This window comes from Perca flavescens, chromosome 14 (genome assembly GCF_004354835.1).
Source record: "Perca flavescens isolate YP-PL-M2 chromosome 14, PFLA_1.0, whole genome shotgun sequence".
NCBI lineage: Eukaryota > Metazoa > Chordata > Actinopteri > Perciformes > Percidae > Perca > Perca flavescens.
In genome coordinates, this window is record NC_041344.1 from 11,031,329 (window position 1) to 11,045,876 (window position 14,548).

The 14,548-nt window shown below is 40.3% G+C and overlaps 1 protein-coding gene across 2 annotated transcripts in view; it reads left to right on the top strand.

The window, feature by feature from the left end:
• Positions 1–14,548, top strand: part of myo1g (myosin IG) — a 50,837-nt gene that overhangs the window by 16,517 nt on the left and 19,772 nt on the right. For both annotated transcript variants that reach the window (XM_028596613.1, XM_028596612.1), the window contains 8 exons: positions 3,293–3,367; positions 3,516–3,648; positions 6,697–6,863; positions 7,136–7,343; positions 7,954–8,177; positions 8,967–9,111; positions 11,798–11,902; positions 12,569–12,682. In XM_028596613.1, coding sequence (XP_028452414.1) covers positions 3,293–3,367; positions 3,516–3,648; positions 6,697–6,863; positions 7,136–7,343; positions 7,954–8,177; positions 8,967–9,111; positions 11,798–11,902; positions 12,569–12,682 — 1,171 coding nt within the window. The remainder of the gene's footprint in view (positions 1–3,292; positions 3,368–3,515; positions 3,649–6,696; positions 6,864–7,135; positions 7,344–7,953; positions 8,178–8,966; positions 9,112–11,797; positions 11,903–12,568; positions 12,683–14,548) is intronic.

Sequence of the window (14,548 nt, forward strand, 5' to 3'; positions counted from 1 at the left end):
TCACAGTCGAGACAGGTAGGAAAGATTCACAAGATGTTAAGTTCCACTAGAACAGAGTTTATGGAATAGATTATATTATAAATCAAATGTAACATTATAAAATAAATATATATATATATATATATATATATATATATATATATATACATATATATGCATAATAAGGCTTTTTAGCTTTTATCCTATTGGCGAAAGTACAATCAATGGCCGTTTGGTTTATGATTCACAGACTAGAGATCAAACGGTTTGTTCGGTTTCCTTCTCCATCACTGCTCCACTTCCTTAATGTGCTCACTGGATTTAAACGTCACAGTGGGCAGATGAGGCCCCTGGCCAGCAAGTCACCCGTCATCGCTTTGGTTTCAGAAGATTCCCACTGCTCACGTGTACTGTCCTCAATCTAGAGAAGGGAAGGAAATTAATATGTCAAGGGAACACGAAAGGAGGAGGAGGTGGGCAGGGAGGGATGGAAGTCAGCTGATGAGACAATTTTGGCTCCGCAAGATGTAGCAGCAGGAGCAGTAATCAAGGAGAACTGGAGTAGGGTTTATTGAGGACCTTTGACTCGGGGAAATCCAGGCTAACACGATGTCGAACACACACCGAAACACAGAGCAATTTCATCCATCTTTGAAGCTAGACACAGCTCTCACAGACAACTATTGCACTGTACCTTTCCTCCCTAGCCGCCCTCCCCTTCTCAACGTTCAGTAGTTCTTTACTTTAGTAAAAGTACCAACACAAAGTACTTAATGCAGAAAAATGATTCATGTTAGGGTTGTGCTATTAAATGTTATGTTATTACATTATGTTTACTGTTGCAGTAATGTGTAAGCAGCATTTTACTGTTGTACTTGGCTGAGACGGAGCTCTTCTGTAACTTGTTTACATTTGGCTGTAACGTCGGGCTGATTATTTTTTTATTGTTTAGTTTGTATAAGAAAATAGCGAGAAATGCCCATCACAATTCCAAAAGTCAAAGTGACGACTTTTGTTTTGTTCAACATACCCCCAAAATGATTAGTAAGTGGAAACCATTAAAGATTTTTCATTTCTGCATTCACATGAGAGTTGCAGATTAATTATCTGATGATCAACTTACTGATCAATTAATCAACTATTTCTTTCAGCTCCAAATTTATACACCATTGGGTATCGTAATTTGTGTTTCATATGTAAAACTCTGTATGTATATGTATATGTGTAATACTTTACTTTGATTTAGTGATGGATATGTAATGTTGTACAAAATACATATATTAAGTACAGTACTTGAGTAAATGCACTTTCCTGCCAGCGTTAAAAAGATAGGCTGGATAAGAGCATGTGTGACAGACCTGCAGTGGTGATGACAGATGGCTGTCTCTGTCACTGTGTATCCCCGTCACCCTGCCTCACGTCGGGGTTGCTCCAGCTGAGCTGTCACCCCTTGTATATTGCTTCCTGGTGGTACTGCCCCCCCCCCCCCCCCATCATCCCCTGTCCCATCCCACCACATCTGAGTCTCCTCTGGCTAAATATACCCTCATCCTCGCCACCCACTGCCCCCCCCCTCCCTCCACTCTCACCACTCCACCACTATCACAAGCTTTGACCTACTTCGCTCCCTCATCCTCTTTCCTCTTTTTTTTTTTATCCTCCCTCTGTACTGCAACCCTCACCTGACTCTTTTTACCATCCACAATGTAATTCCCTGCAGTGTTGCAGCCCTGCACATGCAGCACTTTGAGCAGCCATAAGATATATCATTTTCAGTTATTGCACAACTTTATATTGCACGAAATCTCACTTGTTTGTCACCGGGCTCTCTCAATGTGAGATCCCTTTAAGCTTGTAAAACAGAGCCCTCTCCTTGCACCAGCCTTGACCTTCATACTTGAATATACTTTCCTCTAAATCATCTTCCTGTCTCTGGAGAGCTGCTGTTTTTATCTCTGCACGTCCTCTCCTGTCCGTCCTCTCCCAGCATGGTCCTGTCCTTGTGAATGAGTGTTGTGGATTGTTATTGTGTTCTTCTAACTGCTCTCTCTTTTCCTTTCACACTCTGTGCCTCTCCGGTGAGTTTCCTGCGATTTGGTCAGGTGGTTTCGGCACCCATAAGCCAAGGGGACACATCTGTCATAGCCAGCCTCCGCTTCTTAGCCTCCAGATGTGCCAGCCCAGGACACAATCACAGGCCATGCAGACAACTTGGGACATGCTGTGTGTCTGTGTTTTGTTTGTTTGTTTGTGTGTGTGTGTGTGTGTGTGTGTTGTTAGAGAGGGAGGCACGCAGAATATGTAGAAGAAATGTGTGTGTGGAAGAGAGTGTGTACTACTGCAGTGGTGGAAGTACATTTCCATTTTACATGACTTTATACTTCTACTGCACTACATTTCAGAGGAAAATATTGTACTTTTTACTATACTACATTTATCTGACAGATCTAGTTACTTTACAGATTAAGCTTTTGATTAAATAAATGTTGAAAACAAATGATAAAATATTGTAAGCCAGAGTTTTCCAACCTTTTTGGCCTGTGACCTCTTTATGAGAGTGATTCCTCTTCTAAACACATGGTTTCAGTTAAATAACAAAAAAGTAAAAGAAAATTGTAGCCGAACTTTATTTTTTCTTCTTTCCTCCCATTAATCAACTCCTCCCCCTCCCCCCTAAATGTATCTTCACTCTGGTGGGGGCTGGACCCCTAGTTTGGAAACCACTGAGTTAAACTCCCTAACTGTATACATATACAGTTGTTAAAAGTAGTACTAAGTAGGATTTTGAATGCAGAATGGATTTTTAAAGCAAATTGTCCACACTGTGTAAGTAATTGTTGTGAATGAGAGAGGAGAGAGAGGTTTATTTGAGGCAACATTTACACTACAGCAGGCTCTTACCCCAGGGCTGGACGGATTATGTAACCTTGCCTTACTGTGCGCCTCTGACCTCCCGCTGAAGCATCACAAAAACTTACAGAGCAGTTCGAAAAAAGGCAGACAGATTAGAGGGGAATTTTACCATGTTCCTAATTTGTAAATCGTCTAAGCGGCATCATCTCCAGCCTGAGGACTGTGAATCATTTGAAGCAAAGAGTGGAGTCCGTTAATAGGAAGTGATAGTGACCCTTTTAGTGACAGACACTTACTGTTTAAACTGTGTTACTTTCTATCTGACTTCCTTGTAATTTTAACTTCTTTTGTCTGACACACCACTTTACTCCAAGTGCTCTTCAGCAGAGCATCCCTCCTTTTGACTAGTTTTGGCTATTGTTTCGATTACTCTCACTTTCTCTGTCTACATCTATTACAGATATTCCGTCGAGGGCTTTTTGGACAAAAACAAGGACCTGCTTTTCCAAGATTTCAAGCGTCTCATGTACAACAGGTGCCAAACATCATGATGCTCCTGAAAGTTCTGTAACTGGGTTAAACGTATAGTGAGTTTCTTGCACAACACTCCTCTGCTAACCCAGTTAATGATGTCCTCTCTTTGGTCTTCGCCCCCTTTCCTTGCCCCCCTCTCTCTCTCGTAGTGCCAACCCAGTCCTGAAGGAGATGTGGCCAGATGGTCAGCTGAGCATCACAGAAGTCACCAAGCGACCATTGACCGCGGCCACCCTCTTCAAGAACTCCATTGTAGCCTTGGTGGATAAACTGGGCTGCAAGGTCAGTGGTTTCAGCTGTAGATTGACTTCCAGTATCCTATTCCTATATCTTTAACCTTTAGGGGAAGTTGTGTTTGGCATTTGCAGTTTTTAGATAGATTAAAGATGCCTAACTCTGACGACTAGAAAGTAAAGCCAAGCAGCTCTACAAAGTAGAGAGAAAGAGAGCAGTAACTATGGAGTTTTCAGGCTGGTTGGAAAAATGCATAACAAATAGAAATGTTGTAATGCCTTCATTCTTTACATTACATGTCATTTAGCTGACGCTTTTATCCAAAGCAACTTACAATTGATATATATATATATATATATATATATATATATATATATATATATATATATATCAGAGGTTGCACGCCTCTGGAGCAACTATAGGTTAAGTGTCTTGCTCAGGGACACATTGGTTGATGTAACACAGTGGGAATTGAACCCAGATCTTTCCCCACACCAAAGGTATGTGTCATATCCACTGCGCCATCACCATTCTGTGCCTTTCAGGCTGATTATTTTACCTAAATAAAACATAGACATCAAACATACATAATAAATATATAAGATCATAATTTACCAACAAAAAGTGTTCTTGCGTCTCTGCTTTTGTGTCCATTAAAGTAGCTTGACCATGCTTGCTGAGATGGTAGTTCTGCTAAGAGTTCTGCTGAGCTAGTTTCTTCTTCTTCTATCATCTCATGCCTCATTTAGTTAAGTGAAATACCTACTGTGAATAAATTGCCAATTTAATCAAAATACATATTTTCAATTTACAGACAACTTACGGTAAATTTAGTTTTAACTTTAGCTAAAGGTATGTGACTTACTCACAAGCTAGCTAACACTTGATCTAGCTCTCTTGCTTTAGCTGTCTAGTTAGCTACACAGTTTCTGAGATTTGCTAAACTAGTTAATTTTAACAGGAGTTGTTTTTCTCTATCATGTTTAGATTAAGTTACTGCATCATTTACTTATGTGGAATAACACATTTTATTACAGAAAAGAGCTAGGGGAAAACCAATAAGTACATTTTATTTTAGCTTTAGGCTTGCCGTGGCTGTGTCACCAGCTAGCTAACACTTGCTATAGCGGTCTTGTTTTAGCTGTTTAGTTGGCTACAGAGCCAGTTACTGTGTTTTTACCTGTTTTTTAGTTCTGTTTTGTAGTTACTGCAAGTTCTGTTGCCAAAATTATACATTCCTATGGCATTGTCATTTTTTATATGGTAAACTTTTACTAAATATGTAGTTGCTGTTTTGGGTTTGTAGGGCAGAATTTGTGTCAAATCAAAGCCACTGGAGGTTTTCTTTTTTTAAACATATTTTAATGTTGGAGAGGGAGTATTTAGCACCAACATAGATCTTCTCTCCAGTTTACGCTGCTGTCATCATCAGTAGGATGCTCTGCACCAGTTTGCCTGTTCTGGTCCCTGTAAAGCTTATGAGTCACAGGCTATTCTGAGGCTGCCAATGTGCTTTTGCGATGGATGTTCTGGGAGGATGGCTCGTCACAATGCATAACAAAATATGGAGTGAGAGGCGGTACGCAGCCGTCCAGCAGGAACGTGTGAACATAGCAATGTGCTCTTTTTGGTGTCAGAGAGTCACAGTTTTTGTAGGTTGCTTGTCCTCATCCTGTCTGGCTGCGTGTGGAGATGAGCGCTGCTGGATCACAAAATGTGCTGCTCACCTCTCCTGGCCTCATCTCACTGACTGAGGTCTGACATTTCCTGCTGTTATTTTGGGGCAGCCTGCTGTCAGGGTGTTGTAGCATCTCATCTCGGTGTGGCTAAGGTAAAATGAAAGGTTACTCCCCTGGCAACCTTCAGGTCACGTTGAAAGATCAGATGTTTTCTTCAACTGCCATTCAGAAGCACCTCATCTGTTCCCAACCCCCCATTAACTGACTCCTTTCTTAAATCTCTCCTGAGCTGAGTTGAAAATAGGGGCACACATTCCCAAGCATCATTCATTTGATGGACGACAGTGTCGGGGAGCATGAAAGTGTTCACTTTGTTCCACCTTGTTCATCTTTCATGGAAAGAGAGTGAAAGATAGCAAAAACACAACAGTATCTGTTCTGTGGCAGGATTTCCTTTAAAGATCCCTGTCTGGTGCAGACGTCCAGAGTTAAAGTTATAATGTGCAGTTAAATGTAATGTTAATAAGTAGATGTGCTGGATGTGTTATGAGGCTCAGCTGCTCACTGTAGCGTCTGTTGAAATATTCTGAAAGTCTGATTAAGGTCAGTGAACTCAGTTTGCCACTTTTGCAGCTCGGCTGTGGTTCTGTCATAGTTTACAGAGTAGTTTATTTACTCGCACAGTGATGAACACAGCAGTGATGAAAACAATGATAAAAACATGTGAAAATCAAAGACAAATACAAGTTTGTGCAGGTGATAAAACAAGAGTGTTGTGAAAAAATATTGCCTCAATCATACAAACACTGAATCAGTCCAAGTGTTGGAAGTATGCAACACTGTGTCGTGCTATTGCAGTACTTTTATTTTGTTTAATTGTGTAACCTTGACTTTAATTTCCTGCAGTATTACTGTATAGCTTTATGTGAATGTATGCACATGCCAGCTACAGTAATGTGATAATGTAAGACTTCATTAATCCATGCTGGGAAATTAATAAAAATAGGTATTGTTGTTTCTTCTTGTTGAAAGATGATCTCTCTACCTGTTCTGAGAGGATTACCTGTAAAATTATGGAACTTTCTGCCGGACCACTTGAAATGTATCCCAACATTAGCCACTTTAAAAAAACAAAACAAATTATGGCTAATTCGGGAACAATCTTGCTCTCATATTTAGTTTTTACATTGTATACTTTCCTTCCATTTTCATTTCATTTCTTTTTATTTCATCTTTATTGTATTTTTAATAATAATGTAAATCTGTATTTTTATTTGTGACCAAAAGCCCTACTAGGGACAAGTGTCGAGAATTAGCTTTGGCTAAAAACACTATGATACATACATCAGATGACTGTTGAAGTTTATCTATGTTTTTTTGTATCTCTCCCTATCGAAATAAACCTTTTTTCTTCCAGGAGCCTTACTATGTGCGGTGCATAAAGCCCAACGAGATGAAGTCTCCTGTGTTGTTTGACGACGCTCGCTGCCAGCACCAGGTGGCCTACCTCGGCTTGATGGAGAATGTGATGGTGCGCAGAGCGGGCTTTGCCTACAGGCAGCATTACGCTCGCGTCCTGCAGCGGTAAGAGGCTTTTTGAAGCGTGAAGGCTACCGTAGCTGTAATACGTACTTTGAACTGCGTGGTGCGAGAGAGTTGGTTGCGATATATGATCTCAACGCTAGATGGGAGAAATTCCTACACATTGGACCTTTTTAAATAAAACCAGGTCAATTACAAAGCTACTCAGTTACAGTAACAAGAGATATTATTTCACTTTTTTGTGTACTGAACAGCATCCTTGTCGTCATACTATAAGCCCTGATTTCCTCTTTGTCCTCCTGAACGTTCTGCAGGTATAAAATGACGTGCGAGTACACCTGGCCAAACCACCTGATGGCCTCGGACAGAGAGGCCGTGGAGGCCATCGTCACCCAGCATGGTTTCCAGGACGATGTGGCGTATGGACACACCAAGCTGTTTGTCAGAACGCCGCGGTCTCTATATACTCTGGAGCAGGAGAGAGCCGCCCTCATCCCTATCCTGGTTCTTTTCCTGCAGAAGGTCGGCCTTATTAGTATTAGTGTTACTGTATGATTTGCTATAAGTTTGTCATCATCGTTGCTTTTGGTTTTTATCCACAGCCTCAACACGATTTGAAGTATCACATCTCTCTTTCCTCTCTACTGCTCATTTTTTTTAAGTTGTGCATGTACTTTAATAACGATGTATTGAACTGACAGTCCAGTTAATTGACACAGTGATCCAATTTAATGTCACGAGCAGCTCTGGTCACAATATATTCTCCAGTTTCAAACACAGGCCTCTAGGTTTCAAAGTGGATATTACAGTTTGCCTCAGCCTCATGAATATGTGGCTCCTGGTTATGTTTGATTGAAATTCCTCTGCCAGCTTGAATCCTAATTTCCTGTAACAATAATTGGGATAATTAATGAGATCCAGAGCACAGTTACATTACAGTCAATTACTGCACTTGCTCAATGAAACACCCTTTCTTTCTTTCTCTTTCACATGACCTACTTTGATAATTCTTCAGAGAAGTCTGGTTCTTTAACTGGAGCACAAGTTCGTCTTTAGCTCAGTGGGACTCTCTCGTTTCTCCACTCTTGCTTTCTGGCTTTAACACGTCCCCTTTTTTTTGTAAAACTCCCAGGTGTGGCGTGGGGCTTTGGCTCGTATGAGGTGCCGGCGGATGAGGGCCATCTACGCCATCATGGGCTGCTATAAGCGCTACAAGGTGAAGGCCCACTTCTGGGAGGTGGAGAGGAGGTTCGCTAATGTGCGAACCATGGCCGACTATGGAAAGAGCATGGAGTGGCCAAGCCCGCCTGCAGCTCTGTCCAAGTTTCACAAGAACACAGTCACGCTGCATCGCAGGTCAGATCCCACAAAATGAAACTCATACACAAAAACAACAATCTAAAATAAATGTACAATATTTATTAAATGTTGTCTTCAATCATATTTTACTTTTTAAAAAACTGTCAGCAAAGTGAGATAAATCCACTTGTATTAAATGTAAGCATAAATTAGTTCTGAATATACAGTTATACATTTTGTATTGTAAATATGAAACTACAGTCAGCCGCCAGTTAGCTTAGCTTAGCATAAATACTGTAAACAGGAGGAAACCGTTAGCCTGGCTCTGTCCAAAGTCTTGAGACTCCAAGCAGTTACTGTGCTCGGCCAGGAAATAGTTCAGCATATAATGGCCCTCGAAAAGCACAGCACGTTGTTGTTATATTTTGGTTTCGGTACAGATTAAATAAACAAGATATAATGTGATAATTGGTAAACTCCAAAGGTGCTGGTAGGCAGATTTTGTTACATTTGGACAGAGCCAGGCTAGCTGTTTCCAGTCTTCCTTCCCCTCCTGGCTGTGGCTTCACATTTAACACACAGAATGGTATCGATCTTCTAATCTAGCTCTGCTACACTAAAAACAAGTCAAATAAGTTTCCTTCCTGGCAGAATAAGTTGAATGGTCTCTGGGCGAGCGAGTTTTGGATCAACAAGGATGGGTTTTGGCACTGCAGATAAAAGTTATTTTTATTGCTCACAGAACTGATCTTGAAGCTGTTCCTCCTACTGTATTGTTTTCTGTTGCAACTTTTGATGTATTTTTCCACCCACGTGACATCACTTGTTCCCATCACTTGTTGTCAGGTGGTGGGCGAGGCAGATCGTGAAGAACATCCCTCCGTCTGACATGCTGGAGGTTCGGGCCAAAGTGGCAGCTCTGACTGCTCTGAGAGGAGAGAGGAAAGACTGGGGAGTCAGCAGAGCCTGGGAGAGGGACTACCTGGCCAATGTAAGAATCGCACATAAACAAATCACAAACAAAGTGGAGTCAGGGTACTCTAAGAGTTACAACATGTCTTTCTATGTTGTATCTATGATATACATCAAATCCTGTTTAAATAGTCCATGAAGTGCCTGATTACTCTTGATATTTTCTTTACATAAAACAAATTCTAGTTAAGACTCATTCTTGACATTGGGAAGACATATCTGTGTTAATATATTCAAGGTTTCAGTTACTAGCCTTTTTAATGTATTTATCAGTGCATTCTATGCACCTATGATTATTTTCATTATCAATTAATAGTTTGATCTAAAATAAATAAAATGCCAGATTATAGTTAAAATGCCCATCACTATTTCCTAAAGCCCAAGTTAACATACTCAAAACTGTCCAAATCTTTTATCTTTTAACCATAAAAGACTAAGAAATAGTTTAAATAGTCACAAAATAGGAGCTGGAACCAGTGACATTTTTGCTTCAAACATAATGATTATCAAAATGTTTTCCAGATTAACTTTCTGTTGATTGGCTATTTGTTTCAGCTCTTATTTATGTACTTAGTTTATCTTACAGGGGAAATACAGTTGTAATGTGTATAGAGCACTCAGGTTAGGCTTTAAAATCCAAGATAAAACAACTACAACAAATGCATAAAACAGATCTGGTGCTTTTAATTGTATCCCATGACCTTCTTGTTTTTGGGCTTTTCCGCCTTTAAGTTTTGACAGGACAGCTACTGTAGGTGAGAAAGGGGAGAGAGGGAAGACACGCAGAAAATTGTCACAGGTTGGATTTGAACCCTGGACCTCTGCGTCAAGGCATAAACCTTTCAGTACATGTGCGCCTGCTCTACTCACTGATCCAACCCAGCCACTCCTATGACCTTCTTTAATGAATGGAATCTAATCAGGCATTTTCACGTGACCTAAGACAGGGGTTACGATCCCCTCTATAAACGACCACATGTTGTCACTTGACCACAGTTCCATACTGAAGTCATTTGATGCCACCTGAACAAGTTCTGTTTGATGAAGAAGGCCATGGGATATCTCCAGAAAAAAATCTTGAGTTTAAAATATTTTTCAAATCGCAAATGACGAGTGACAAAAAGCTGTCACTCATCATAATGTGTTTTTTGCTGTTATTTGTACTTTAAGGTGTCAGTTTTTTACTTTTTCAAAATCAAACATTTCTATTATTTCTACAGCCCTATTATTATTTCTGTGCTCCGTTTTTAAGTGCAAAACACAAACATACCATTAACTAATGGTTGATGATAGTAGTTTTTAGGTTAAGAAGCTTTTTACTTTTGTAACCAATCCGGGGTTTCATTTCTAACTGTTGTGGGGAATTTGTTTTGCTTTGAAGCTAGGGCAAAATATAGAGAAATACACTGTGCTGTGCATACACTTCTATTTTTAACAGTGTTTACTCTAATGTCTGATCAACAGAAGTTTTGTGTTTTCTCTTCACTTTCTGTTACCAGAAGCGTTTTTAAGCAGTCCTTGCCACAAGAGGACCTCATTTATAGATCAGTGTGACACCCCACACACAACAAAAATGTTTAATCCTTTTTTTTTAAATAGCTGGGAAGATCCGTTGGATTCATTTCACCCATCTGGTCAAATTTTTCACAGTAAACAAGATTTGAATGACCAGCAGTGTATTGGATCACATCTGCTGTTGTGAATATACTGTACTGTATATGGTGCATGTGACGACGAGCCTCACAGCATGACTAAAGGAGAACGGTGCTTGTGAACACAGCATTTCATTAATGAATCTCACAGTTGGCTCATTTAACAGCTAATCTGAGCTTGTTTGGTGGCCAGAGGCTTGAGAGACGCCTTCAGGGAGCGTAAGCATGACTGAGTCACTCCCCTCATTAATTTGTCAGATGGCCCGTGACTCGCTGCCCTCCTTCAGGGCTCTAGCTTCACGAGATTGTTGTTAAGGCCACAAAGAACCTATAGATAAGTGCCTGTAATCTGGCATGCAGTCAGCCTGAGTCGTGACTTGTATGTGGCTGATGTTGTTTTAAATCAATTGTCTGCGGGGAAAAAGGAAAATTAGACAAATTAACGTATGTCATGTATTATCAGAAACCCTTAACAAGATCACAAGATGACTTTATTTTGTCAAATTTAAGCTTAGAAATCAAAGCCGGGATGTTGTTTCCGTGTGAGCTCATCAGAAGGCTGTCCTTGTTGATCGTCATTAGGATGCCAGCATACTTTTGACCACATGCTTTGGTCTGTTCAGTATGAATACTTCTTATATATATTTCCAGTAAACATTTTCATTGGAATTTCACTGAATACACACTTAGTGACTGCAAAACAGTTCTTAGTAGAAATGGTCCAATAAACGTAAGGACATTATTATGACAGCTCCACTCTATAGGAGGGAGACTGTGACACGGTTTTAGATTAGCAGCCCACGACTGTATTTCTCATCAGGCAGTTTAGCTCCAGTATCAGCCGCCCTGCTCCCTCTCCTAGGGAACGTCAAACACCGCGTCTGGTTTCAGCAGCCCGAGGCCACGAGCTTTGATCTGCTGCTTATGGAATTAAAGTCATAAAAAAAAAGGCTGAGAGAGGTCACCCAGAGTTTTAACGATGAGATACATTCCTATACCATCGTAGTTTAGCTAGTGGCTTCCTGTAATAACACAGGTCTTTAATTTCTGCAGGTGCGAGACTGCCCTCAGACCAGCTCCAGCTTCATCCGTGTTTCCAAGGACCTGAGGAACAAAGACATGTACAGTCAGGTCCTCTTCTCTGGCTTCTGTAGAAAGGTACCGTATGTGGGAATAGAACACGCTGAAATGAAAATGTCTGTTTTGTACAAGGAGTTTCTTTCTTTTGTTGCTTCCTTTCAGCTTTGGGATGTTTTTCTCACTTGCTGTGTTCCACCCACTCGCACTTTCTCTCGGCTCGTCTTTCATGATTTTATGTTCCAGGGGTGAATACCCTCTCAGGAAGGATTATAAAGAAACAAGATAAAACATCATAACAGGATTAATCATGAAAGGAACTAAACTATAAATTCACTCCTACAATGTTCTTAACCTTTAAGATATCCTTTTTTTTATTTTTAAAGTTTGCCTGTTGTGACTCAACTAGAAAATAGTCAGTCATCTCCCTGTTGATAATAATGACCATATTTTCCCTATCAGGGATTGTAGAGAGAGGGCTTCCACTAAATTTTCAATGCAGCTTGAGCCAAAGTATATTTGAAGATATGCAGGCTTTGATAACGTGAAATAAAACAACCTCCAATACTGACAAACCCACCAGAGCCTTTGTCTATTTATCACAATTTTGTTATGTGTTTGCTGCTCCACAAGGAAAACCTGTTTTTGAATTGAGATATGCGATAACCCGAAAGATCCTACAGAAGATGTATAAATATGGAGCTTTATCCTTTTCTTCTTCTCTCTTCCCCTTCTCTGCTCTCTCAGGTGAATAGATTCAACAAAAGCACAGATCGAGGACTGCTCATCACAGACAAGTGTGTCTACAAATTAGAGCCAAACAAACAGTACAAGGTTTTGAAGAGGCTTCCCTTAGACATTGTAAGTACTCACATGAGAGATGCATGCATGCTCTCGTACATTCACACTCCAACCTTAATCTAAAGCTATAGCACTCCACAGTCATCAGCATACTTGAATTAGTCTAATATTTTAAGCACGGCCAGTGTAGTTCATTCCTCTCAACAATAATACTTCAACAAGCAAAGCAGTGTAAACATGGAGCCTCATCCGCCGAGCATGTTCAGTGATGTCTCCAGAGATCGCAAGTTCATTCATGTTCAATGGAAGAATAGGTAACCCAGGAGTCCCTGGAAGAACAGATCTTCTATCTCAATGGGACATTCCTGGCTATATAAAGCATACATAAAATACATTGGTATGGCACTTTCTTGTGTTTTTAGTGGTTCAAAAAATGTTCAGACATTAAGGGTTAAGTCAACTTTATTATCCTGGTGGGGGGAATTTGTTTAACAGCCAGCAGAGACTAAAAGACAGCAGTTAATACCCACAACATAACATACATATAACCCTAATATTCATATTACATCAAGGTATTAACAAGACTAATGGTAACAGGGACATGTGTGTGGAACAGAAAGACAAAGTAATATCACATATATATATATATATATATATGTGTGTGTGTGTGTGTGTTGTTTAAAATTGTATGTCTACTGCAATCACATGGGAAAAGTAACTACATTTACATACTGTGAATCGTTTTTTTAATCGAAAATCGATATTTAATTGAATCGTGACATTTTCTGAATCGTGCCCCCCTAATAAGCAATTGCTGTTTTGCTGTTTTGTTTTTTCTTTTGTTGATAAAAGTGAAAAAGTAAAATAAAGATAAAATAATGCCAGTGTTATACTTACTCATTACACTAATCTTAAAATAATACTTCCATAAAGTTGAGGCACTTGCAAGAGATGAAGGATGGTCAAAATGGAATCACCAAAGGCTGAGATATCCTTACTTTTGGTCTGTAATGTAGGTCAACACCACAAACACTGCATCTTACAGTTCCATCAGTGTCTTTCTGTGGTTGTGGTTGTTTTCCTGCCTGATATGCAACCACGTCTTTCAAACTCTTATCAGTTTCCACCGCATGAACTTTCCCAGGGGACCAAGAACCTTTTGAGAAACTCAGGAACTAAACCTGCCATTTAATAGAGGAACCGGGGACTAGATTTTCCAAATGTTCAGGAGATTTAGGGATGGGGTTTGAAGGAGTGAATGTCGCTGCTCAAACTCAGACCTATAGAAACTATAACTTGTGTACTAGGTTAAAAAAAAACGTTACTTTGTTGTCAGCTTCTCGAGCTAGCTGAGAGCAGTTCATTTACTGTGGAGACAGGCGCTTCTCCTTTTCATTCATTCATTAAGTACAACTCAAACATCAGAGTCATACAACCGCAAATACAAAGAACAACAGAATCATCTCTGTGTTGTTTCCTCATGTTTATAAATTGCAATTCACAAGCTACCGCCATTTTTTTTATCAGTTATCGGTCTTTCAGTTGGTCATCAGCCATTTGTCTAATCTTCCCAGTTCTTCAGCTGCTTCATGCAGTGGAAACACTATCAGGATTGCGTGAAAGGAACTTTTAGTTCCTCTGGTCCCATAGTTCCTGAAACTTGCTTCCAGTTTGTGACGTAGGCTTTTTATAAAAGGTTCCATGACATGGTGCTCTTTAGATGCTTTTATATAGGCCTTAGTGGTCCCCTAAGGCCGGTTACACACTGGATGTGTGGCGCGAGCATGTCAGCTGCGTGGTGTGTCCGTTTATATTTCGGCTCCCATGTTAACAGGTTAGAGCTTACACACTGCCTGCATGACACGCACGTCTCAGGCGCGACGTGGAGTGTGGGGGTGTGGCCTTGACCAACTGACACTTTGCTCG